At 37.1% G+C, this 27,527-nt stretch overlaps 1 protein-coding gene across 7 annotated transcripts in view; it reads right to left on the bottom strand.

Moving 5' to 3' along the window:
- Positions 1-27,527, bottom strand: part of LMBR1 (limb development membrane protein 1) — a 201,578-nt gene that overhangs the window by 125,212 nt on the left and 48,839 nt on the right. For 4 of the 7 annotated variants that reach the window (XM_032244888.1, XM_032244893.1, XM_032244890.1 and 1 more), the window contains exons 3-4: positions 24,670-24,709; positions 17,310-17,449 (exon numbers count right to left, since the gene is read on the bottom strand). In XM_032244888.1, coding sequence (XP_032100779.1) covers positions 17,310-17,449; positions 24,670-24,709 — 180 coding nt within the window. Of the gene's footprint in view, positions 1-17,309; positions 17,450-24,180; positions 24,382-24,669; positions 24,710-27,527 lie in introns of those variants that run through there. The other 3 variants (XM_032244891.1, XM_032244894.1, XM_032244892.1) reach the window with 2 other exon arrangements.

Raw genomic sequence — 27,527 nt, 5'->3', positions numbered from 1 at the left:
TCCTAGACATCTATCTCCTACCAACTTCCTACTGCATGAAGGACAACTTTTAACATTTTTTAATGTACAGCTCTGCTGGTAATGAAATTTTATCTTTTGTGTATCTGACACTGTCATAATCTTGACTTTGTTTTGAAAAACATTTTCACTGTGTACAGAACTAGATTGGCTGGGATGTTTTCTTTTAGTACAATCCTCCCTCAGTGTCTATGGAGGGATTGGTTCCAAGACCTCCCACAGATACTAAAATCCACAGATGCTCAAGTCCCTTATATAAAATGGCGCGGTATTTGCATACAACCTATGCACATCCTCCTATACACTTTGAATCATCCACAGGCTGCTTATAATACCTAATACAGTGTAAATCTATGTACTATATTATTTAGAGACTAAGAAGAAAGAAGTCTGTACACGCTCACTACAAACACAACCATCTTTTTCTCAAGTATTTGTGACCCATGGTTGGTTGAACCCACGGATCCTGAGGGCTGACTATGCTACACTTTCACACTGTCATCTGGCTTGCACTGTTTCCTACTAGAAACACGCTGTGATTCTTATTATTGCTCCTCTGTACTTAATGTGTCTCTTTTTGTGGATGCATTTAAGATTTCCTCTTTATCCCTGATTTTGAGCAATCACATTATGTGCTTTGGTACAGTTTTCTTCATGTGTCTTGTACTTACAGTTCTCATCAGTTTTGGAATTTTTCTATCATTAACTTTTCAAACATTTTTTCTTAACTCCCCGCCTTTAGAAACACTAACTCCATCAGTGATACCCCGTGTGTTAGCCCATTTTGCATTGCCATTGAGGAATACTTGAGGCTGCGTAATTTATAAAGAAAAGTGGTTTATTTGCCTCACAGTTCTACAGGTTGTACAAGAAGCTTGGTGTCAACATCTGCTCTGATGAGGGCCTCAAGCTGCTTCCATTCATGGTGAAACACAAAGGGGAGCTGGCATATGCAGAGATCACAGGAGAAGAGAGGAAGCAATGGAGCGGGGATGGTGCCAGACTCTTAACAACCAGCTCTTTGAGAATAAAGAACTCACTCACCCTACCTCCCAGTAGGGAATCATCTATTCATGGAGATCTGCCCCACTGGCCCAAACACCTCCACTAGATGGACCTCAACACTGGGGATCAAATTTCTCTTTTTTTTTTTTTTTTTCTGAGATGATGTCTTCCTTTGTCCCCCAGGCTAAAGTGCAGTGGTACAATCTCAGCTCACTATAACCTCCACCTCCCAAGTTCAAGTTATTCTCTTGCCTCAGCCTCCCAAGTGGCTAGGCTTACAGGCATGTGACACCACGACTGGCCAATTTTTGTATTTTTAGTAGAGACGGGGTTTCATCATGTTGGCCAGGCTGGTCTTGAACTCCTGGCCTCAAGTGATCTACCCACGTAGGCCTCCCAAAGTGCTGGGAATACTGGTGTGAACCATGGTGCCTGACCCTGGGAGTCAAACTTCAACATGTGGTATGGGGGAATAAACATCCAAACTATAGCACTATTGTCACTTTTCAGCCATTTTTTAAATCTGTTTCACATTTAAATTGTTTGTTTGTTTTTTTAAATGGAGTCTCTCTCTGTTGCCCAGGCTAGAGTGCAGTGCCATGATCTTGGCTCTACAACTTCCGTCTCCTGGGTTCAAGCAATTCTCCTGCCTCAGCCTCCCGAGTAGTTGGGACTACAGGCATGCGCCACCACGCCCAACTAATTTTTGTATTTTTAGAAGAGATGGGGTTTTGCCAAGTTGGCCAGGCTGGTCTTGAACTCCTGACTTCAGGTGATCCACCCACCTTGGCCTCCCAAAGTGTTAGGATTACAGGAGTAAGCCACCACGCCTGGCCCACTTTTGAATAGTTTTCTATAGCTATGCCCTCAAATTCATTAATCTCCCACAATGTCTAATCGGCTATTAATCTACTGTTTCATATACCTTCACATCACATGCTATAGTTTTCATCACTAGAAGTTTGGTTTTTTTTTTTTTTTTTTTTTTTTAACAACTTTTACATCTCAGTATGTTCAACATTTCCTCCAAGTTTCTGGAACATATGAATACAGTGGTAAGAAATGTTTTCATGTATTCATCTACTAATTCTGGGGTCTCAGTTGCAGACTCGGGGTAGGCACAGTGGGCAGGATCCCCATGCCTTAATCCCCAGACTTCTGTGAATATATTGCATGGTGTGCTGTTTTTCTGGGACTGCTGTAACTAAGCACCACAGCCTGAATGGCTTCAGGCAAAAGAAATCTATTCTCTTACAGTTCCAGGCACTAGAAGTCTGAAAGCAAGGTGTCAGCAGGACCATGCTCTTTCCAAAGGCTCTAGGGAAGAACAACCCTTCCTTCTCTCTGCATTTGGCATTCCTGGGCTTGTTGATTCATTGTTCCACTCTAAGCCTCTGTCTTCACAGGGCCTTCTTCCCTATGTGTCTGTGTCTCTACTTTATGTTTTTAGGGGGGAAACCAGTCTTTGGACTTGGGTCTTCACTAATCTAAGATGACTTCATCTTCACTAATTATGTCTACAAAGACTGTATTTCCAAGTAAGTTCACATCCTGATGTTCTGAGTGAACCTAAGGACTTTGCAGATATAATTAAGGTTATGGACCTTAAAATAGGAGGATAGCAAGACCATTTGGGATTATCCAGGTGGGCAGAATCTAACCACATGAGCCTTTCATGTGATTTTTAAACACACACACATACACACACACACACACAGAGAGAGAGAGAGAAAGAAAACACAAGAGTGCAGAGAAATTTCTCCTTAGCTGGAGTCAGAGAGATGCAGCAGAAGGGAAGTCAGAGAAGAACCTGACCCACCTTTGTTGGTGGCGATCACGTGGAAGAGAAGATAAATGAGGCAAGAAGCCTCTAGAAACAAAGGCTGGCACCTGACTGACAGACAGGTAGGAAGGAAATGAGGGCCTCAGTCATAAAACTACAAAGAAACAAATTCAGCCAACAGTCGGAAAGCAAATGCTTTCCCAGAGCTTCCACTGAGGAAGGCAACCCTACAAACACCTTGATTTCAGCCTATGAGACTACACAGACGGCCTTCATTTGCCAGAAACAGAACATCAGTTTAGTAAAGTTTTCCTACGGGAAATGTTTGAACTGAGAAAATGATATCCCATTAATTCTACCCAGCAGTGTAAAACCAGATGCTTCACTGTGCAGCCCTCTCCTTCCCAGTACTCTGCCTGGTAAACTCCAGCCCCGCCTCGGTCTCTCAAAACTGCTGGATTCTCAACCCAGAATACTGCTCAGCTCCACCTGGGTTCTCCCTCTCTGTACTGCAGTCTGGAAACTCTGTCGAGGCAGACCTTGACAGTTTGTCTTCCATCTCTGGAGATTACTGTCCTTCTTTGCCTGTCATTTCTCAAAAACCTAGTTGTTTCAGGTGGGAGGGTATACTGTATGTCCAGTTCCCCTTACTCCACTTTAGTCAGACTGTTAAGTGTTTAAAGTATTTTTCTACCAACACTTGAATATTGGCTTTTGTTTTTTATAGATACAGGGTCTCACTTTGTTGCCCAGGCTGGTCTTGAACTGGCGTCAGGCAATCCTCCCACCTTGGCCTCCCAAAATGTTGGGATTACAGGCTTACCATGCATGGCCTAATTTTTCATACTCCCACGTCTGAGCCTTAGTTCTCAATAATACAGGAAAAGCTCTGGGTATAAAACAGCAACAACATGCTTATACTTTACCCACTAGCTATCCTAATGGATTTGTTGATCATAGAAAATGTTTTAAAACTGTAGTTACCTACTGTATTTCAAGCTGACCTCCCTATATACTTACTGATATCCTTGCCCTTTGTTTAATTCTTTCAACATACAACTCAACAACAAAACAAAATCTGTTTATTACTAAAAGAATAAGCCTCAACTCCTATGTCTTAGTTTTCTCTTATTAGATGGAATATTGCTCCCTACTGTGAAATATCCATCCTCTTCATTCTCTTGCCCCAAATTCCTAAAACTTAACTATTCCAGTATACATTGCTACAATGGGAAACCAGGGTACTTCACCAATATCATCAAGCTTACTCTTTTTCTCCTTTTCCACACTCTTTCTCTATGTTGTTCGATACATTTAGAAAATAAAGTCTAGTCAAATGATGTTGTGTTAGAAAATTTTAAACATAATAATGAAATAATTGCAATGCCTCGCTTGGTTAAGCTCCTTTACACTTTCAATTCACATTCAGAAGAAACACCATCACTTGAAGGAAAAAAGGTATTAGTTTTTTTTTTATCTTCTCCAAAGAATTGTTTTAGATTGAAATAACCTCTGTCCTGTTTCTAATGAACTAAAATACATATTTATTTCAATACTTAAGCAGAACTGATACAATTCTAAGAATCTAAAATTAAAATTTGTTCAAAATAAATAAAAGCTTGCTCTTATTTTAGTACACCAAGAGAAAGGTACAGAGCAGAAGAGAACCTAAGAACGTTTTCTTAAATGAGACTCAATAAATTCCTCACAAATTTCATAACTTACAAACGGCAGCCCTGGAATTAGATCCCAGGTCTGCTGCTCTTTCTACATTACTGATGATGTCTCCTACTTAACATTCTGGGTGAAAAACGAACGTTTTTAATTTCCTTAATATTATCTGACAAAAATAATGTACCAGTTTAACAAGATTTTACTAAAGGAAATAATGAATATGATATTCCATTAATTCTATCCATCAACATAAAACAAAATGCTTAACTGAGCCTGTGATCAGTTTTGTAAAAGGGAACAAACATGTCTGCAATTGTTTCCTCAGTTGTTTACATGTGGGTGTGTACATGTACAGTCAAGGCTTCTTAAAACACCAAGACATCTTTCAACTACAGAAAGGTTTTTAAAAATCTAACTTCAATAAAATATTGAATATACTCTATCAACTTAGTGTACTATAAAGTACTCTAACAAAAATCAAGGTATTCACACAATTTGTGATTTTAAAAACTTCACCAGTTCTCATGGCAGATAGCTAAATGAGTATCACTTTACATCATCTAACAAGCCTGGATTTGCACCTATCACAAATATACGAGCTTGAAGAGGGACTGCAACTCTGTCACTCAGTTTCCTTAGGTATACAATAGGCTATAACTCACAGGCCTCTTACGAAGAACAGAAGATAAATTAACACCCAAAATGTTAAACAAATGTCAGTGCCTCTTCCCTGCCCTGTCTCAACATCACAAAATTGGTACAAGACCGGACGCAGTGGCTCATGCCTGTAATCCCAGCACTTTGAGAGGCCGAGGCAGGTGGATCACCTGAGGTCTGGAGTTCGAGACCAGCCTGAACAACATGGAGAAACCCCACCGGTGCAACAAGAGCAAAACTCCGCCTCAAAAAAAAAAAAAGGAACAAAGAAACTAAAAAGTTCTCTCCTATACCAGCATTTAGACCCTATAAAGCAATAAAATGATGTGAGTTACAGCTAAAATTCGCTCTCAACCCTTTCCTTAAAGAATTATTTCTCATTTTCACCAAAAAAATTTAACCAGCAAAACCTATATATATAGGTGACATTGAAAATATTTTTAAATGACAATGACAAAAACTAGGCATAGAAAATCAATTGCAAATAAATATACCAACTAATTAACAATATAAAAATACAGCATAATTGTGGGTAATTTTTTTTCCGGATATTCTTTCTATAAGAAGCATATAAAGTCCTCTAAAATTTGCAAAGTATACATTTAAACACCTTCGTGAAACTCAAATTTCTCCATATCTCTGTATCATATAATGTTCCCCACAAAATAAACAAAAAGGGCAGAAAATAATAAAGCTAAACTGAGATGGGGATGCTGGACTAGGCTCACTCATTAGCCATGTGGCTCACTTTATTTACCAGTCTCTCTGAGTGCACAATTTAGATTTTAGTCTCAGCAAAATTACAAATTACCACGTGTTAGGGAGCCTCAAACATTGCTCTCATATTGTTGTAATCATGGATATACATCCTTGAAGGCTAAGGGTCCACTATGCTTTCATATTCAGAAGAAAAAAAGTTTAAAACCGATTTTTAACTTTTGACATCCGGAGAAAGATTTGAGTTTTACTGTATAAAAGGGACATGTGTGATTAGAAAGATAAATTCTGAAGTATAAAAGGAGACTGTTTTTATTGTTATTGATCTATAAACATACATGCTTCCAGAATTTATCCTTCTAATCACACACGTCCCTTTTATACAGTAAAATTGAAATTCTCTGGATGTCAAAGTTAAAAAAATAAAACTTTGCCCTAGGCAGCAAATGCTCCCAAGTCAGTAAAAGGTATCTATTCTGACAAACCAATACACTTATTTAAAACAAAGATAGTTTATCAAAAGCTAAATGAAAAAATCTTTTTTCTTTCTTTTTTCTTTTTTTTCTTTTTTTTTTTTTTCAGAGATAGAGCCTCATTCTGTTGCCCAGGCTGGAATACAGTGGTGCAATCTTGGCTCACTGCCACCTCTCCCTCCTAGGTTCAAGCGATTCTTGTGCCTCAATCTCCCAAGTATCTGGGATTACAGATGTGCACCATCACACAGGCTAACATTTGTATTTTAGCAGAGACAGAAGACGGGGTAAAGAAATCTTTATCAGCAGATCACACAAGCAGCAATGTCTGTTAGACAACAGAAGAAAATGATTCACACCCTGAATCCAGAAGAGTTCCAAATACAAGTTAATTTAGTTTGTCAAGAAATGTAGATGCCTTTTTCATGTGCTGCTCAACCAGCTTTTTTCAATCTAAATAATTAAATGCAAAATATCACGTTTACTCACTTAATATTTTAACTTAATATTAACTTAACACCCAAAATGTTAAACAAATGTCAGTGCCTCTTCTCTGCCCTGTCTCAACATCATAAAAATGGTCAAGGCCGGACACGGTGGCTCACGCCTGTAATCCCAGCACTTTGGAAGGCCGAGACAGGCAGATCACCTGAGGTCGGGAATTTGAGACCAGCCTGAACATAGGGAAATGGGTTCTCCATGTTGTTCAGGCTGGTCTCAAATAAATAAAAGTGAGAATTTCAGACACAGCTTATGTTAATCTAATAATAAAATTTGCAATTATAAGAAAGTATAAATACTATGAGAAGAACATCTAATACATAGATATAAAATTGTATCTAACATATATTGCTAAGTAGTGATTATATTCTTGGCAATTTTGCAAAGATTAGTAAATTTCTAACATTTTATAAATATGCATCAACATATACACATACATATTCCTTAATATACTATAATTTTGATAAATCATTCTTAAAAATTACTTTTAGGGCCAACGCATATATTTCATTATACATTATTTCATTATTAATTTGTAAGATAAATATTAATCAAATCTGTCTGCTTTAGAAAGGTAAAAATTTATACTTCCATATAGTAGTAAAAACCTAAAAATTCAGCTACAGTATAATGGCAACCTATTTGAAAGATATCCAGTGCTCATCCCCAGAAGAGGTACTTGAATTTAAAGTTATTTAATCGTGGTTTAAAATAAAACAAAACAAGACCAAATTTCCAGATCACCATAGGATGCATTAACTTCTAGCTCCATCTGCTGGAGTCACAAAATATTTCAAAATACAATATACGCTACTATGGAGCAAATAATTTATCATTTTCCTCATATAGACAAAAACCTTCATGAATTTAAATTAAAAAACTAATCAGAGTTCAGCCATATTCAATAATTTCCAAAATGACAAAAGTTCAACCATTATTTCAGTAGAATTGAAGATCTAATCCAATTATCAAAAAGTAACTTATACAATTTTTTAAAATTCTACCAACAAAGCATAAAGCCTTCTAAAAGAGTCTGTAAGTCTGTTTTCAAGTAGTGTGAGGACTTCAGAATTATTAACCACTGTTGATTTGGGGTTAAAAGAGACAGAGAGAGAGAACTTCAGAATTAGAATAGCCTCTGTTTATTTAGTTAGAAGAAAAATAAATAACAATTTACCAATGAGTTGTAGAATTTTTTTATCTTAATATAACTCTTGTCTTAAAAAAGAAATAATATGTCCATTGTACAACTGCAAACACCAAATGCAATGTAAAATCAAAAAAAAAAAAAAAAGAAAATATATAATCCCACAAAAACAGTTAAACTCTTTGTATTTACCCTTCCAGATATTTTTCTGTGCAGCTACCTACACATGTACTCTTTTTTTGTTTCTACAAAATAGGCATTGGATCATAAATATGGACTTTTTTCTAATATCTTTATATATCAACAAATACTCACCTAAATTATCATCTATAATGGCCAAAAAAGCACTCCACTGCATCTGGCAATATTTAATTAATTTCCTATTCCAAACACCAGGATTTTTGTTTTTAATGTTATAAACAATACCTCAATATCCAGTAACTATTTTGATACACATTATGATAAATGACTAAACTCTCGAGCCCAAATGACCAGTAACATTTAGTGAATGACAGTACATTAAAATTTATTAGGGACTTACTTTTGACTTAGCATCTATTCATAAATAAATGTAATATTTTCTTAACTTCAATTGCTTATACACTAACAGTTTGATTTTTTGGATCTTCTGTGGAACTTAAAAATGAATTTTAAAAGGATGGATTTTGCATTTTTCCTTTATGTTGTCCAAACAGTATATTGGCTACTCCTGACGAAAAATCAAAATACAGCACACAGTCCTTACAGCGACTAGTCAGATTCACTGTGGTTATATTTTAACAGACAATCTCAAACTGGGCAATCATGTTACAAATGTTTGTAAATGCCACTCATAAGTGAGAGGACAGCTTAGCCAAAATGGGGCCCCACTGGGGAAAAATAACTCAAAATTTCCTGATTTTATTTAAGGGTACAATCTGATTCCATAATTTTCCTATCTTCCATATTTTTATTGTTATTTGGCTCTTATTTTAATATTAAACTCATATTACTTAAAATCAGCCATTTTAAAGTGAGCAGTTCAGGGGCATTTGTACCAAACTGACCACCTTTACCTAACTCCAAAACATTTTTATCACCCCAAAGGTTACCCTTTCCAAAAGGAAAACCCAGGAAGTAGCTATATCACTATTCTTCACCTTATGGAAATAGAGAGTTTCACATTTCCTATTAATTTTTTAACAGTACAAAAGATATGGAAAATGTACACAAGTGGATACTTTCTTTTTTCGGTCCATTTTTACCCTTTTTCCTATTTTAATTATAGCAAAACAAATTTTCACTACCATTTTAATTTGTCATCTCTGCTTCATCTACTATAGTTGCTGGCCTGTCATGGTCCACACTGAGTGAATGATGGAACACATCTCACAGCATCAAGCTGACAAGTGATAACAACCACCAGCCAAAATCCACTGGCCAGAGGATCACCATCAATTCTGCCTCACTCCAGTGCTCCAATGTCATTTTTGTATATCACATTTTTCAAACTGTTTTCTCACTGCAGGCAGAGATACATCTTGTTTACATGACACACAGTTTACTAAGGTTAATATTTTACTTATTTTTGTTATAAAATTCTTGCCCAGAAAAGCAAAGAGCATTCCAAGGTAATATGGTTAACATGTAACATCTCAAACCTGTGTCCAAAACCTAAACACTGTATTTAAGCCAAACTAAATATACCTGCACATACAAAAAAAGCATTATCAACACATCTAGCCTCTAATGCATGTGATTTACACATTAAAGGCACAATCAAAAACATCCATACTGACAATTTTATAAGATAAGCTATTACATTCTCTCAAATTAAATTCTCTTTTACCAAAATATTCCTAATGTCATAATTGTAATGACTTTTATTACTTCAATCAATAAATATTATTGAACGCTTTCAGCATGAAAGTACTAGAATAGATGCTCCATGGGAGATTAAAGGAATCTGAACATTTCCTGAGTACTCACCGAATCCCATAAATGTCACAAAACTATAAATGACAGATTGACAAATGAATATAAGTGATATAACTGTGCTTTGAGGAAAAGGAAATAATCAGGCTGTAAACTTCTAGACACTGACTCTGAACTGACACTGACTCCAGGAGACCTTCACTGTGGCTCTTCAGTCAGAGTAGGGGCTTATGGAGGCCAAGTAATCAATGGAATTTTAGCACAGGCGCAACTCAGAGCGGGTCCCTGAACCTATCCTGTGGCTGTCTCCTCACTTCCAGAAGGCATCAATGGAATGGAATGGCTAGCGGAATCCCCACACTGATTCCCTGACCTGTGGAGTGAGGGCTATTAGGGTGGGAAATACCAAGGGGGAGCTACTAAAACTGTGTCTGCATAGGAAAACAGTACACCAAAACCAATACTGCATTCTCGGAGTGATTTCAGAGATTACTGCCACCATCAAGGACTTGAAAGATGCAGGGGTGGGGATTCCCACTACACCCCCATTCAACTCTTACCTGGTCTGTGCAGAAAACAGACAGAGCTTGCAGAATGACAAAAGATTATCATTAAGCTTAACTAGGTAGTGAGTCCAATTGCAGCGGCTGTACCAGATGTGGCTTCATTCTCTGAACAAATTAACATGTCACCTGCTATCTGGTATGCAGCTAGTGATCTGGCAAATGCTTTTCTCTGTCCCTGTTAGTAAAGACCACCAGAAGCAGTTTGCTTTCAGCTGACAAGGCCAGCAATACACCTTCACTGCCCTACCTCAAGGGTATATAAACCCTCTCAAGGGTTCTCCAGCTCTATGTTATTATTTAGTTCACAGGAATCTAGATCACCTTTTCCTTCCATAAGATATTAATATCATACTGGCCCAACGTTGATAATATTTTGCTGACTGGACCTAGTGAGTGAGAAGTAACAACCACTGTAAACTTATTGGTAAGACATCTGTGTGTCAAAAAGTGGGAAATAAATCTGACAAAAATTCAGGGGCCTTCTATCGCAGTGAAATTTCTAGGGGTCCCATCCAGTGTTGTGAGGTAGATGGAGATATCCTTTCTAAGGTGAAGGAAAAATTGTTGAATCTGGCCCCTCCTACATCAAAAAATAGGCATAACATCTAGCAGGCCTCTTCGGACTTCAAAGACAACACATTTCCCATTTGTGTGTGTTGCTCCAGCCGGTTTACTGAGTGGCCTGAAAAGCTGCTGGTTTTGAGTAGAGCCCAGAATGAGAGAAGGCTCTGCAGCAGCTCCAGGCTCTGTGCAGGCTGCTCTGTCTCCTAGGCCATGTGACCCAGCAGATCCAAGGGTGCCTGAAAGGGTAGAGGCAGAGAAGCACACGGTGTGGAGCCTTTGGCAGGCTCCTCTCTAGGTGAACTGCAGCACAGGCCCTTAGGATGTTGGGGCAATGCCCAGCCATCCTTGTGGATAATGACTGCCTTTGAGAAACAGCTCCTGGCCCACTATGCAGCTTTAGTAGAGATTGATGCTTAAACATGGGCCACCAAGTTACCATGGGACCTGAGCTGCCCATCATGAACTGAATGTTTTCTCACCCACCAAGCCAGAAAATTGGTTGGGCGTGCACAGCAGCATTCCTTCATCAAATGGAAGTGCTATGTGTCTGAGCCTAAGTAGGCCCTAAAGGCAAGAGTTACATAAAGAAGTGGCTCCCCCGCCAACAAAAAAAAAAAAAAAAAAAAAAAGAAGTGGCCCCAATGCCTATGGTCCCCACTCCCGCTACACTGCCTTCTCTCTTCCAGCCTGCACCTACAGTCTCCTGGGGAGTTCCCTAAGATCAGCTGACGGAGTGAGACCTGGGCCTGGTTTACAGATGGTACTGCATGATATGCAGGCACCCACATCAGTGGACAACTGCAGCAATACGGCCCCTTTCAGGAACATCTCTAAAACACAGCAGTGAAGGGAAACTCTCGGTGGGCAGAACTATGGGCAGTACATCTGGCTGCTACTTTGTTTGGAAGGAGAAATAGCCAAATGTGTGATTATTACAAATTAGTGCGCCACGGCCAATGGTTTGGCCAGATAGTTAGAGTCTTGAAGAAACATAATTGGAAAACTGGCAATAAAAAAATTGGGATGAGGTACATGAACAAACCTCTCTGAATGGGAAAAAAAAGTGTTGAAGTATTTGTGTTCCATGTGAATGTTCACCAAAGGGTGACCTCAGCAGAGGAGGATTTTAATAATTAAGTGGATAGGATGACTGGCTCTGTGGATACTAGTCAGCCTCTTTCCCCAGCCATCTTTGTCATTGCACAGTGGGCTCATGAACAAAGTCACCATGATGGTAGAGATGGAGACCACACACGGACCCAGCACCATGGACTTATACTCACCAAGGCTGGCCTGGCTACGGCCACTGCTGAGGACCCAATCTGCTAGCTGTGATTTATTTTCCAAATGTCCCACCAAATATGTATTTCTTTAAACACACAAACATGCATATACATTTCCCTAACACAGACAAAACAATTAAATGACAAATTTCCACAGCATTGCCATGTCCCATATCGCACAAAATATATGCCTTTGCTTATGAAAACCTTCATAAAATATATGAACTTTTTAAAACCTAGTAGGAGCAAAATTTACAAAACTATAGTCTTTAAAACAATATGGCATTGGCATAGGAATAGACAGACAAACCAGAGGGAAAAAACAGGGAAGTAAAATTCAGCATTTATTCCCTGCTTACTCTGGACCAGGCAATAGACTAGCTACTTTTTTTTTTTTTTTTTTTTTTGAGACGGAGTTTCACTCTTGTTACCCAGGCTGGAGTGCGGTGGCACGATCTCGGCTCACCGCAACCTCCGCCTCCTGGGTTCAGGTAATTCTCCTGCCTCAACCTCCTGAGTAGCTGGGATTACAGGCACGCGCCACCATGCCCAGCTAATGTTTTGTATTTTTAGTAGAGACGGGGTTTCACCATGTTGACCAGGGTGGTCTCGATCTCTTGACCTCGTGATCCACCCGCCTCGGCCTCCCAAAGTGCTGGGATTACAGGCTTGAGCCACCGCGCCCGGCTAGACTAGCTACTTTATACTATATATATATTCCACTTACTACATAAAACAATTCTATAAACTAGGCCTTGATATGGTTATTTTATAGATAAAAGACTGAGACTTTGAAAGTGTGAACAATCTGCTCAAGGTTGTTCAGGGTTTCAGACAGATCTGAAATTCAAGCCCAGGTCTGACTCCAAAACCTATGCACCTGAGCCCAGAAACAGACCCTAATGTAATATTTAGCTTACTGAAAATGAAACATAAAAAAATCAATACAGAAAAGAATAAATATTCAATTAATGGTACTGAGACAACTAGTTGTCATACCTCAATCTTCTAAACACAAAAACAATTAGAGACACCAAAGAGAAAAAGAAAGGCAAAATATTATTTAAAATATTCAAATTCCAGGAAGAAAGGCAATTAAAATTAAAAAGTAAAATAATCAGAAAAACATGTATAAAAATTGAATGAAAAGCTGATGTGTTCACACATAAAGAGATCATAAATATGAAAAAAGCAACAACCACAAAAAAGGGCAAAGGACATGAATCAAATAAAATTATATATGGGATGGGTTTGGTGTGTCACACCTGTAATCCCAGCCCTTTGGGAGGCTGCAGAGGGCGGATCACTTGAGGTCAGGAGTTTGAGACCAGCCTGGCCAACATGGTGAAACCCCATCACTACTAAAAATACGAAAATTAGCCAAATGTGGTGGCAGGTGCCTGTAATCCCAGCTACTTGGGAGGCTGAGGCAGGAGAATCACTTGAACCCAGGTGGAGGTTGCAGTGAGCCCAGATTGCTCCACTGCACTCCAGGCTGAGTAACAGAGCAAGACTCCATCACAAAAAAATAATAATAAAAATAGGCCAGGCACAGTGGCTCACGGCCTATAATCCCAGCACTTTGAGAGGCCGAGGTGGACAGATCACGGGGTCAAGACATCGAGACCATGGCGAAACCCCGTCTTTACTAAAAAATACAAAAACTGGCTGGGCGTGGTGGCGCGCACCTGTGGTCTCAGCTACCCGGGAGGCTGAGGCAGGAGAACTGCTTGAACCCAGGAGGTAGAGGTTGCAGTGAGCCGAGATTGCGCCACTGCACTCCAGCCTGGTGCCTGGCAACAAAGCAAGACTCTGTCTCAAAAAAATAATAATTATTATTATTATTATAAAATGACATGTATTATTTTTCTATATTTTATAAGTTAAAATTAAAATGTCCTATCTGACTAAAAATTTTTTAAATTAAAATTACAATAATGAGAAACTCCCTTCCATCCATGAAAATGGAATAGATTTTAAAGACACTAATATTCATTGTTGTTAAGTTTATGGCTAAAAACAAGAGGCACCTTCATGGTCTGTGAAGAGAATATAAACAAGTAATTCTAGAAAACAGTTTAGCAATAATACTCATTAGCCTAATAATTTTCATGTAAAGAAACTGTCAGAAACCCAAATAATAATTAAAATTTAAAAATCCTCTAGAGGCTCAACAACAGTTACTGGCTGGGTGAAAGTTTCCATAAAGAGGACAGGGTGGGTTTGGTACCTGAGGAACAACTCAGCTATTTTTTATGGCAAATCTGAAAAAAATCCAGGTAGCAAGTCACTAGTGGGATGAACGGTTCCACTCTTAAAAATAACAAAATAGCCTTTGAAAACCACTAGGCTAATATATTGCTATATACATGGCTCAGGGTACAGCCACTAAAAATGATTTCAAAAAACATAAAATGTACGGAAAACACAATATTAAATGTTTTAAAGGTATAAATTGCATATACTATAAATAATATATACACACATATGCTGAAAAAGAAGTGTGGATTTTTTCTTGTTTGTACATTTTAGTATTTTCCATATTCTGTATAGTGACCGCACCCTACTTTTATGAACAGGAAAAAAAAAAGTTGTGGTTGGTGTTGCTGTTTTTCATATATAGGGCCACAATATCAGCAAAAGCTTAAGGTAGCATCACCTGCAAAAACTATCTGCTACACTTTCTCAAACAGGAGACAGGAAATGTACTCATCTTACACATAAAACTAGTAACCTCTTAAATTTCAACTTGCTCTTTCCTTCCACTGGATTACAGCACCACGAACATAATAGCAATGAAAGAACATATATTATTAGTCTAATGAGCCACAGGCTTCTACAGAAACTCCAGTAAGCACATGTTACACATAACAGGTGACATTTTGGCAACACCTATAGTCCCAGCACTTTGGGAGGCCAAGGTGGGAGGAACACTTGAGCCCAAGAGTTCAAAACCAGCCTGGGCAACATGGCAAAACCCCATCTCTAACAAAAATACCAAAAGTTAGCTTGGCATGGTGTCACACACCTTCAGTCCTAGCTACCTGGGACGCTGAGGTGGGAGGATGACCTGGGCCCAGAAGGTGGGGCCTGCGGTGAGCCATGATCATTTCACTATACTCTAGGGTTGGGTAACAGAGTGAGACCCAGTCTAAAAAAAAAAAAAAAAACAGTGATGTTTTCTAAATGCAAAATGCCAACCATAAAAACTACAGCATATACTGTAACAATACTAAACAGGCAAGTTATTCCATTTTTTTTCCTTGGATTTGAGATCTCAACACCTCTTTATGTTAACTCAGAAACTCCAAATTCACTAACCTATAATACAAATTTAATGTAAACAAGCTTTTCCTTAAAGCTTTTCATTAAATTTGTATTTAATGAAATACAAATACAATCAAATACAAATGTATCTGTGATACTTTTTTTTTAGGTCAAATGGCAACTTAGCTTAAATACTGTCAAAGGAGGACATTTTACCATTAACTCATAAGGTTCTTACTAAAAAAAAAAAAAAAAAAATTATCAAGAAACTTTTACCTTAAAATGAGAAATTATAAAATAACCATTAATACTGATAACACCAATAACTAATCACATTAACAAAACAATAATAACATAGTTACTAGTTACACAAATCAACACTAATAAAATGAGAGGGGTAGGGCATGATGAGCAAGAAAGATATCCACATTTCTAAGAGCTATAATTCTAACACATAATTACAAAATCTTAACAAAAGATAAATGCTTGAGGTGACGGACACCCTGTTTACCCTGATGTGATTATTTTGCATTACATGCCTGTATCAAAATATCTCATATAGCCCATAAATATATACACTATTTACTCACAAAAATTAAAATTAAAGCATTAAAAAATAAAAATATTCTGTGAAAGCAGCATATGAAAAGAAACAGAAAAAAAGAAAAATAAAAAAAATTAGGACTCCTCAAAAAAGAATTACACCATAGAAAGTTCTATGAGAGACAAGAGTTCAATTTACATACACTGAATTGTTGTGTAAAAACAGTAAGATTCTTCAGAAAGAAGAGAGAAAGAAAACACCCCACAGCCTAAATAACTATCTTAATAGCTACTACCTATTAAGTGCCTACTAAAAGACAGTTACTTTACATACATCATTCCTATTCCAAAAACAAGACAGCAAGCTGGGTTTTATTTATCATCCCTATTAAGACAACAGGAAACTACAGTGAGAGGACAGTGACTTGCCCAAAGGCTTCAAAGCAATACATCATGGTACCTATTTGCACTTGACATAGAGTATTTTTCCCATTCTAGCATATATTTTGAAAAGACTAAAGAAACTACTAGCCAATAAATAAAATGGAAACGACAGCTGCTGTTTTTCAGTTCTTTTTTTTTTTTTTGAGATGAAGTTTTACTCTTCTTGCCCAAGCTGTAGTGCAATGGTGTAATCCTGGCTCATTGCAACCTCCACCTCCCAGGTTCAAGTGATTCTCCTGCCTCAGCCTCCCAAGTAGCTAGGATTACAGGTGCCTGCCACCATACCCAGCTAATTTCTGTATTTTAAGTAGAGACAGGGTTTCACCATGTTGGCGAGGCTGGTCTCGAACTCCTGACCTCAGGTGATCTGCCCACCTTGGCATCCCAAAGTGCTGTGATTACAGGCATGAGCCACCATGCCCAGCCAGTTTTTAGTTCTTAAATGGAAGTTGAGTTCTTCTGACATGTTCAGATAAACAAAAATTCTCTTGCTAAATACTGAAATGAAAATGTATTTATCAAAATCATAGTAAGTACAAAAACTGCTTCTTGACTAAGAGAAAAGTCTTTCACAACTAATTGAAAATAGAAATGATAAATAGAATCTGGTTTTCTGACATTACTAAAGACCCAAATAGTTTACTGGAGGAAGTCACAAATTATGAAGAAAACTAAGAAAAGAAAAACCTAAAAATACGGTGCAATACAAAATTAAAATATTAATTGTGATTATATTAGGCAATGTATACTAACCATGAATCAGGGAGCCATTTAGCCACTGAATATAGTAGTTTTGAGGAAAAGAAAGCAGGATTTCATTGCTGATAATTGAGAAGGGTAAAAGCAAAACAGCCCCAGCTGACACTGCAAGAGTGAACGTGCTCAAAAACAACCTGGAAGAAAGGAGAGTCATCATCACAAGCGATCTGAAAAAGCAATGAACATGAAAGTAATCAAAAAGAATACAAACTCCTTAATGTTTTAATCAAAAAAGTATTATATTAAGAATTGTATTAAATGTATGTAGTTGGGAGACAAATGATATACATATGGTCCTAGAAGGTAAACTAGATGAACTCTAAAACTCCTTACTCTATGAAAATGTCAGTAAGTCTAACAAGTAGTACCTAAAAGATAACCATATGCTGAAGAGAGAGTACTTCACATATTTTACAAAAAATAAATTGTAGTTCATTCCTCTTTTAAATATTTCTTTCACAGTTGCATTTAATTAAAAACTTTGACAATATATGCTAACAGCAATGCAACAACTGTTTAAGTGAAAAAATTACTTGTGAAACCAGTATTAAAAACAAATTAATTTAAAATATTTATTTCAGAGGAAAAAAACTTACAAAGCCATTGGCCTGACATCTATTTAATGGATAAAGATTAAATAAATTACAGTAACAATAGAAAACTATTAAACAATATTGTACTATTAATATTTAAAACATTACTTAGTCATTTAAAAAAAAATAAGATGGCTTTAATAGGTACTAACATGGAAGAATATATAAGTCAACAAAAAAATTGAAAAGCATGGACAATAGGTGTAAAACATGCTCTGCCCCAACAAAATGCACAGAGAAAGAGAGGTACAAAAAAAATCCAGCATAATATGTAACAATCCCATAGGAAAGAGGGATTATAAGGGGCTTTCACTTTCTCAGTTATGCATTTCTGAAACATTTTTATTTTTTACAACAAACATCTAACTTTTTAAAAGATTTTAAAAGAATAAATTGGCAAAGGAAAAAGGAACTTCACTAATATTGAATATAGAATGAATATTAAAGTTCTATTAAAGTTAATATTGGAAGAAATTAAAAATAAATATAAGGAAGTATTTTTAAAAAGCAAGAAAAAAATCATACTACATACACAAAAACACAGAGTAACTTTGAGGCCAATGCCATCTTGTGGCAACCAACAGAAGTGTATTCCTACTTAAAAGCCCAAAATATTACCAGGAAACCTCAGTAATAATAAATGTAAAATAAATGTAAAAATTTACTTGGCTCAGTAAATAAATGATAAATTTTAAAATGTAGACCATATAATACATACCAAAAATACAATTGAAATCAGATATAGAATTTCTGTGAATTAGTTTTTCCGAATAGACACTGCGTTTCCTGGGAGAAGCCCTCTGACAAGTGCTGTCCCAGGGCCCGCGGCCAACTCTGGCAGCCACCAGCCAGCAAGTGATCTCTAGGAAGCTTCTCCAGTCACGGGAGGAAGCTATCCTGATTGCTATCATTCCTTCAATGCTAAAATTAAGATCAAATCCAAAATCTCACCATTCCAGGTCCTGCACAACTATCTCAATATAATTTTCCAGGCTTGTCTCTTACCATGACCCATTTCAACACACACTTAGACTCACCTAACCCCCTCATGGCCCAAACATGAATCGGATTCTCAGGATTCCTTCTTGCCCTCTGCACAGTCTACTCACTCCCTAGAATACCCTTTAAGTTGCGTGGGAAACTCACACATGAGCTTCAAGACAGACCTCAAACATCACTTGCCCTGTGAAGCATTCCTCAACTTCTCCCTTCTTGCTCCCCTCAGCAAAATGACTTCCTCTCTTCTCTTGGCTCCCACATACTCTGACCACACACCTAGCAATTAAGGTCAAATAAAGTTTCCAAAGCAAAATCTGGTACCTATGATTTGACAAAACGAGTAAGCTTATGGGGGCAAATAAAGTATTTAAAGTCACAAAAGGCCCAGAAAATTCTAAATATATGTAGTCATCATAACTACAATGCTTGCTCTTTCAACAACAACAAAAAAACTAGTAGAACCTATTACACTTTAGGTATTGTGACTGGCCCTGGAGATACACAGAAGATGACAGCATCACCGGTGACTGCCCTTGAGTAGCTCTAAGGACAGCTACTCATAAGAGGGTGATGTGACAGAGCTCCATCCTGGCAGGGAGTGTGACGGGCCCTGAACTAGAAAACTGCAGCAGTGCCTCTGCTCTTGTAACTATAGAAAGTGCCCTTTAAGAATTAACGGATAGTTTCAGAAACGTCACCTTCTAAAATGGAGCATTATTTTTAAAAATTACATCTTCAGAGTAATGCATCTTTTCTAATTCTGGTAGTAATAAGACAAGTGCTTTCCCAAATATCTGACACTTGTGACTATCTTCTTAATCCAACTGGGAAGGCAGAACCTCTCCTTGTCTAAATAAGGTGATGACAGCACATACTCAGATGCTGAATATAACTAGTCACTGAATATAACTAGTGTGAAAAAAATAAGCCGTATCTATAGATCATATTGTAAAGTGTCTTTGCAAGGTGATGATGAATTAACAAACCACCTTAAATCACTTTAACACTCCACAAAGCTTTAAAATACTTACAGTTAGCAAACAAGGACCAGGATCCTTGAATTATGAGTCTCTAATCTCCTGTTCTTAACCCCCATCATCAGTGATGTGGCTTGGATATTTGTCCCCACCACATCTCATGTTGAATGTGATCCCCAATGTTGGAGGCGGGGGTCTGCCTCATGGGAGGTGTTGGATCATAGGAGCAGATCCTTCATGAATGGCTTGGCGCCTTTACTAATGAGTGGGTTCCCATTCTGTTAGTTCACAAGGGAGCTGGTTGTTTAAAGGAACCTGGCACCTCTTCTCTCTTTCTCTTGATCCCCCTTCACCTTCCACCATGAGTAAAAGCTTCCTGAGGCCTCACCAGAAACCAAGCAGATGGTAGTGTCATGCTTGTACAGCCTGTAGAAGTGTGAGCCAAATAAATCTCTTTTCTTTATAAACTACCCAGTTTCAAGTGTTCCTTTATAGTAACACAAAACAAACTAACACAATCAGGTTCTTCCTGAGCTTTCTACTATGGCCCTGCAAATGACTGAATCTCATTTCATTCCCAGCAAATGACTGAATCTCATTTCAGAGTGGAAAAAGGGGGTACAATCCCTCCATACTTACCACCTGACAGAGCTGTCAACAGACAATTACCATCCTATCTGTCAAAGGAGGAAGTCTTTCTCCTGCTTATCTTTACCTCAGCCATCTCCAGGGGCCTTGCTTCACCAGTCATCCTCCCTCTAGCTGCTGATCAGCCTAAAATAAATATCCTCAGGTGCTTCTGCTCTTTCAAAATGCTTCTAAGCAGAACTCACATATCACACCTTTACTTCTTTATCCTCAACTTCTTCATTAGCCCACTGCAGTAGGATTTCTGCTCCTCATCTAGTACTAAAAAGGTTCTCCTTATGGTCAAATCCATCAGATACTTTTTCACTGTAATCTGAGTATGACCTTCTGTGACATTTCAAGCTAATAAGCACTACTTCCTTCTTGAAACTCTTCCCCAACTTCTACAATATTCCCTTCTTCCTAATTTTTCAGCACCTCACTCATTGTGACACTCAAGTTGCTTAAACAAAGAATAAATGCTTTTTTATTTATTGTAGTTATCAACAAAATGAAAGACCTCACATTTTTAAAACTCCACTGCAAAATACAGGTTACCATAAAAATGTATTTCATGAGTTAATATCTCAATATATATTTTTAATTAAAAAACAAATCATAAGCAAAACCTGCCACTTTACATCTTAAACTTTAACAGGTTGATAATATCTAATCAAGAAGTATATGTGGAAACAAGATTTTACCATAGTTGAATTTAAGTCATTCAAAATTATTCAGTAAAATGTATATGGTGTTGATGACAAAGAAAATTTCGTATTTAGCATCTGGCTCACACCCTCCCAAATATCATCAAAAGGTCTGATTCTCTGGGCAATAGAAAAGTAACAAATTTAGTGACATTTTACATTCATCTGTGAAATGTTGGCATACCAGCATTCAATCTTAAGTCTTCACCTCAGCTAAACAATAAACATTTGCTGTATGAATTAGGCTTCCCAATACATCACTCAAAACCAGTGGTTCTTAAGCAGCAGCACTTTCAGGATCACCCGTGGAGCTTTTGTTAAAGCCTGTCTCAGAGATCCTACCTCAGTGGGTCTTTCAGGTGGGGCTCCCTCACTAGACAAGTATTTGTAGAGTGCCTACTACCCTGTGCCAGGACTGTGCTAGGCACCTGAGAACAGTGAACCAACAAGCCAACATCCTTGCTCCAGGAGGGTTTATCCTGGACTGGAGAAAGTCAGGCAATAAAGAATAAAACATTAAATATGTATATACATAATATCCTAAAGATGATATGTGCTACAGAAAAACACCTGTAGGTGGTGTTTTTCAATTTCCAAGGAGGATTGGAAATGGGGAGGAGGACACACGGGTTTCAATATCAAATGTGAGATATTAGGGAATATTAATATTCAATATTAAGCGTGGGACAGTAAGTGTGGGATATTTCAGTGAGGCCTTAGGGAAGGCCTCACTGAAAAGTGGAGACTTGGGGAAATAAAGCAAAACAAAACAGAAGAAGGTGAGAGAGTTAATTCAGTGGCATATCTGACAAAAAAGAATTCTAACCAGACAAAATAGGTCAAAAATCCTAAGGTGGAGGAAACATTAATCTCACACCTATTGTGCATCAAGCACCCTACTCTAGATTTTTTTTGTATTTTTTTTAGCAAATGCTATTTAATCCAGACCACAGTACTACAAAGTAGGTGGGAACTCTGTTTTACATACAGAGAAAGTGAATGTTTCTCAGTATCTTCTGGACTCAAGTCAATCTTGGATTCAGAATTTGAACCCAGATCCCTCTAACTCATCAGTTCTCACTCATTCTACCACAGCAAAAGACAAAGAGATCAATAGAGACAGGGAAGAAAGGTGGGAGTGACTAGTTCAGACTCCTTCTCTCAGGTGACCCTCTTCCCCCTGCAGCTCTCCTAACCATTTCACCACTTTATATGAACCCACTGCCCCTCAGGAAGAGGATTTCTGTACACATCCCCAGAATACAGAAACCACCTGTGACTGGTAAAACCCAAACCCCTCACACGTGCTGTGCCAGCTACCCTGAAAGCGGGTAAAGATGCTCCTGGGCATCTACCATAAGGACACAGCACCTCACCCTAATGTCAGTCAATGTACTTTTAGGGGTAAAAGACAAAGTGATGTGTTCCTTTCCATTTATAAAGTATGGATCTGTAAGTAAATCTAAGTCAATTTACCACCATAGGTGGTACACAGACTGAACGGAGAGGAGAAAAGTACACACCTCACTTGCCCTTCACAACAGAGGTTTCACATGGACGGGATATCTACCTTTATTCAGTCTGTTATTCACTGTAGCTTCTGCAAGGTGGCAGAAGTGACGTTTTAAAAAGGCAGTAATTTGCACAGAGAAAAAAATGATTCACTTAATTTTCACAAATGTCACAGGGCTAGGAACAAAACAAAAACCCCTAATTCTGTAAATTTAAAACATCATGGGCCTAGGTTTTAAAGCTAGAGAGTAAGAATTTCCAACATAAAATTACAGCTATTTTTATTTCTTATCTAGCTTCCCTATGTCATTTAAAATAAATTACCAAATCTACTAAATCATAGTCCATTTGTATTCATTTTTCAGTTATGAATCAAATCAGGCCTAGTCATTTATTAGCTGGGAGTTACTAATTTTTTATTGAGGTGAAATTCACATTATATAAAATTTACCATTTTAAGGTGAACAATTCAGGGGTGTTTAGTTTATTCACAGTGTTGTACAACCACCTCTTTCTTTCATGTTCATCACCCCAAAAGAAAATGTCATACCCATGATCCCCATTCTCCTCTCCCTCAGCCCCTTGCAATCATCAATCTGCTTTTGATTTATCTACTCTGAACATTGCTCATAGATGGAATCGTACACTATGTGGCCTTTTGTGTCTGGCTCCGTTCACTTAGGATGGTCCATCCACATTACAGCACATCAGTACTTCATTTATTCTTATGGCAGAATACTATTCCCTCGTATGTATAAGTATTTATCTTCACATGTATACAAGTATGTGAAAGAACATAGAATCTTTCTCTTCCTCTTCCCCGTTTCTTACTTCCCTCATCCTCCTCAGCAAAGGATGCATAATCTGATACTAATTATGAAGAAAGATCAGACAAAACCAAATAACTATGCAATAATCTTCGAAAGTATCAAGGTCAGGAAAGTCAAAGAAATACTGAAGAAGTGTTTCAGTCTGAAGGAGACTAAAGGACATGACCCCCAAATGCAATGTGTGATTCTGGACTGGATCCTTTCATTACAGCAAGGACATTATTGGGGTAAGCAGTAAGTTTGAATGGGGTGTAAGTGGAACTGCTGTCTATGCTAATTTCGCTATTTTGATGGTTGCATGGTGGATATCTAGGAGAATGTGCTGTTTATAGGAATTATACATGAAAATATCCTGAAGAAATGAAGCATCAGATGAGCAACTTCTAAACAGTTTGAGTGAAAAAAACTTTGTTTTCTACTTCCACCTTTTCTATAAATTTGAGATTTCAAAAGAATTTTAATGTATCAATTAAAAAATCCTGGAATACAGAACTTTCCCACATAGGTGCATCTGTGCAATTTCACATTTAAACAAGCAAAAACTAACAGAAAGGAATTCACTGCTTTCCATTAAGTATGATACTTCAACAAAATTACAGGACCTCCCTATCATACCTCACTGGTATACGTAAGGAATCTGAAGGACGGTCTGGGCCCACCTTCCTGCTCACAGCAGGCAGGTTTGGTTAACCAGAGGATATGTCTGCTGCCTGGTTCGATAGCATCACAGTCTTCTCAGCAGACTATTCAAACAGCAAAGAGTCTTCTTTCTTATGACCAGGCAATTTTCTCAAACTGAAGGCCATTTCCTCATTTAATCCCCTGAAGATAAAATCTGTCAGCTCCTTAAATATGCAAATTTCAATAGGAGATAATCGGTGCTCAATTATCCATACATATTTGCTTACGTATGCTTTCCAAGAACAGGATTAATATGTTAAAGCTGTTGTAATATGAAATATGTACATGAAAGAAGAAAAGGATAATACAAGCTGTTGTAATGTGCTGTGTGAATATTTTCCATATTTCTGTCCAAAAATTAGAATTGAATTTTGACAATTTATGACTTAAGAATCAGAAACAGAACAACAGAACTTTAAAATACATACGAAATCCTGTTGACAATGGCATCTTCATCTTCTTGTTCATCTGCAAAAATGTTTTAGGTATTAATATTTCTTTATCTTCTAACAAAATGTTTCATTAATTTACTAAAAACTATAAACTTAAAAAGGCAATTATTGAACAGAAACAATTTTCAAAAAGCACCGTATTTGTTTTAGCATAGATCCAAATTTATATCTCATTAAATCAAGTAGTATGGTATATACAGAATGGGATGTTTTGATTAACAAAATCCTGATTAATAAAACTACTATATGTAAATTAAAATTTGTTCAAGAAAATAAAACTTAGTAGAAACTTAGTACCACTATGAAGTAAACTGTTATACAATGTTCAATAAAACTGCTAATAAATAAAATTTTCTGGTTGATAACAGCCAACAAAAATTACTATAAAATTAAAATTCAGAAACCTAGAACACATCTAACTTTCTATAATTTGAGTTTGTCACTAATAATAGTAGCAAGGAGTCTCTTGAACCATCCTAAATAACCTTGGATACTACTGCATCAGTAACTCATAATTATTGTTGAAGTTACAAACAGAAATTGGCAGGGTGCAGTGGCTCACACCTGTAATCCCAACACTTTAGGAAGCTATGTGGACAGATCTCTGGAGCCCAGGAATTCAAGACCACCTTGGACAACATAGGGAGACTCCATTTTTACAAAAAAATCTTAAAAATTAGATTTTTAGCCTGGACATTTAGTCTGGACACGCCTGTAATCCAGGCTACTCAGGAGGCTGAGGTTGGAAGATCACTTGAGCATATGAGGTCAAAGCTACAGTGGGCCATGACTGTCCCATTGCTATCCAGCCTAGGGGGCAGAACAAGATCTTATCTCAAAAAATATTATTTATATATATATATATATATATATATATAAAATTCTACACCATATATAGTATCTTAACTATATATGTAATTATATATATTGCATATTTATTTTATATATTACATAATATATAAAGATTTTATATACTATATAAAATAAATTATATATGCTTACATATAATTTTAAATATATAATTATATATTGTATGTATAATTTTATATATTTTATATATATTAACTTATATATAAGTTATAATATAGAATTATAATACATATTATATGTGATATATTTTATATATAATATATAATATACAAATATATATATAATATATAAAATTATATATAACTATATATTATATAAGTATATTGAATATATTAAAATGTATTTAAAATTATATATATCTATAAAGTTTGCTTCATCTTTTTTAAGTAGCAGATGGCCTTCACTCTGATACCCTCCTTCTTGCTCATGCCTGTCAGCAATCTCTTTTGTCCTCCCACATAAATTTACAAGCTAAAGAGACTGTCCAATTATAAGAATACCACAAACCCTCCTGGCCCGTTCTTCTTATATGCCTAATGTCCTCCAAGGCTCTTTGCTCAGGTCTCTGGAATTCTGTGCACCCACCTGCTTCAGTATCAAGGACATATTTGGGCCATTCTATTAGTCCATCTCCATTCTTAATTCCAAGATGCCGAAAAGAACTTTTACAACCAAATGTTCCACAAAAGAACATAGTTACAATTACTTTTTATACACTGTTGTGCTCACATCCAATTAATCATCAAGTCTTGGCCAGGCACAGTGGCTCACGCCTACAATCCCAGCACTTTGGGAGGCTGAGGCAGGCAGATCACCTGAGATCAGGAGTTCCAGACCAGCCTAACATGGTGAAACCTCATTTCTACTAAAAATACAAAAATTAGCTGGGCATGGTAGAGGATGATGCCTGTAATCCCAACTACTAGGGAGGCTGAGGCAGGAGAATCACTTGCACCAGGGAGGCAGAGATTGCAGTGAGCCAAGATCATGCCACTGAACTCCAGCCTGGGCAACACAGTGAGACTGTCTCAAAAAAAAAAAAAAAATCAAGTCTTTTTTTTTTTTTTTTTAAACCAAGTTTTCTGCATGGGGAAAATCAAGTCTTAAAGAATGTTTTATTATCTCCATATTCATTTCACTCTATTCCCAACCCCAGCACTCTATCAGCCAGGTGCAGAGTCCTCATCACTCTCCCACCAGTCCTGCACTACTCTAAAAATCACCTCATACATCTCCAGTTTCCCACTCACCAACCTCTAGTTTCATGTAGAATGATCCATTTAAATTCATTCATTCTCTCTCTTTCTCTCTCCCCTTGTGTCTATAGTCCATGAAACCATGCCAATCAATTTTTTAAAATAGCTAAGATACTATTTTGAATCTGTACCTTCAAAATTTTTAGAGGTTATAGAATCCACCAGGTACTTCAGTGCAGTCACAGAGCCAAGTAACAGTACTAAAGTAATACACTCGAGCAAGCACTATGACCTTATTTCTCTCAAAAGTCCTACAAGTTTAAACTGATAACATAGTATCAAGGAATCATTAACTATTCACATAGCACCTACTATTAGCCCAACATCACAAGTAGATAATCCTGTGATTTTCAGAAAACAGCTGAGATTTAACAAAAGACAGTAAGGCAATTGCTTAAGTACTTATAAAACCCTGACCTATAAAGTCTGAATTAATGAGCACAAATTTCATTAAAAAAGAGTCAAGATATGGTAGTCCCTCTGGCTGGATAAGGATATATATGAAAGAATAAAAGGAGAATACAAGATGCTAATAATTGGATACTAAATAGTATTATGGAGACTTAAATATCTACTGTATGCTCTAGTAGCCAGAAAAGATATGGAATGTGGATGAGTAAAACATTCAAAGTCAGAGCCTCTCACAAGGAACCAAATATCCTCGTAAACTTGAGAGTTTCCCAGATACTCAATAGCCTAGCACTATTC

Source organism: Sapajus apella, unplaced genomic scaffold, assembly GCF_009761245.1.
Source record: "Sapajus apella isolate SASKATOON/1434 unplaced genomic scaffold, GSC_monkey_1.0 scaffold56, whole genome shotgun sequence".
NCBI lineage: Eukaryota > Metazoa > Chordata > Mammalia > Primates > Cebidae > Sapajus > Sapajus apella.
Note: the sequence above shows the minus strand (reverse complement) of the source record. Positions and strands in the feature narration are given on the sequence as shown.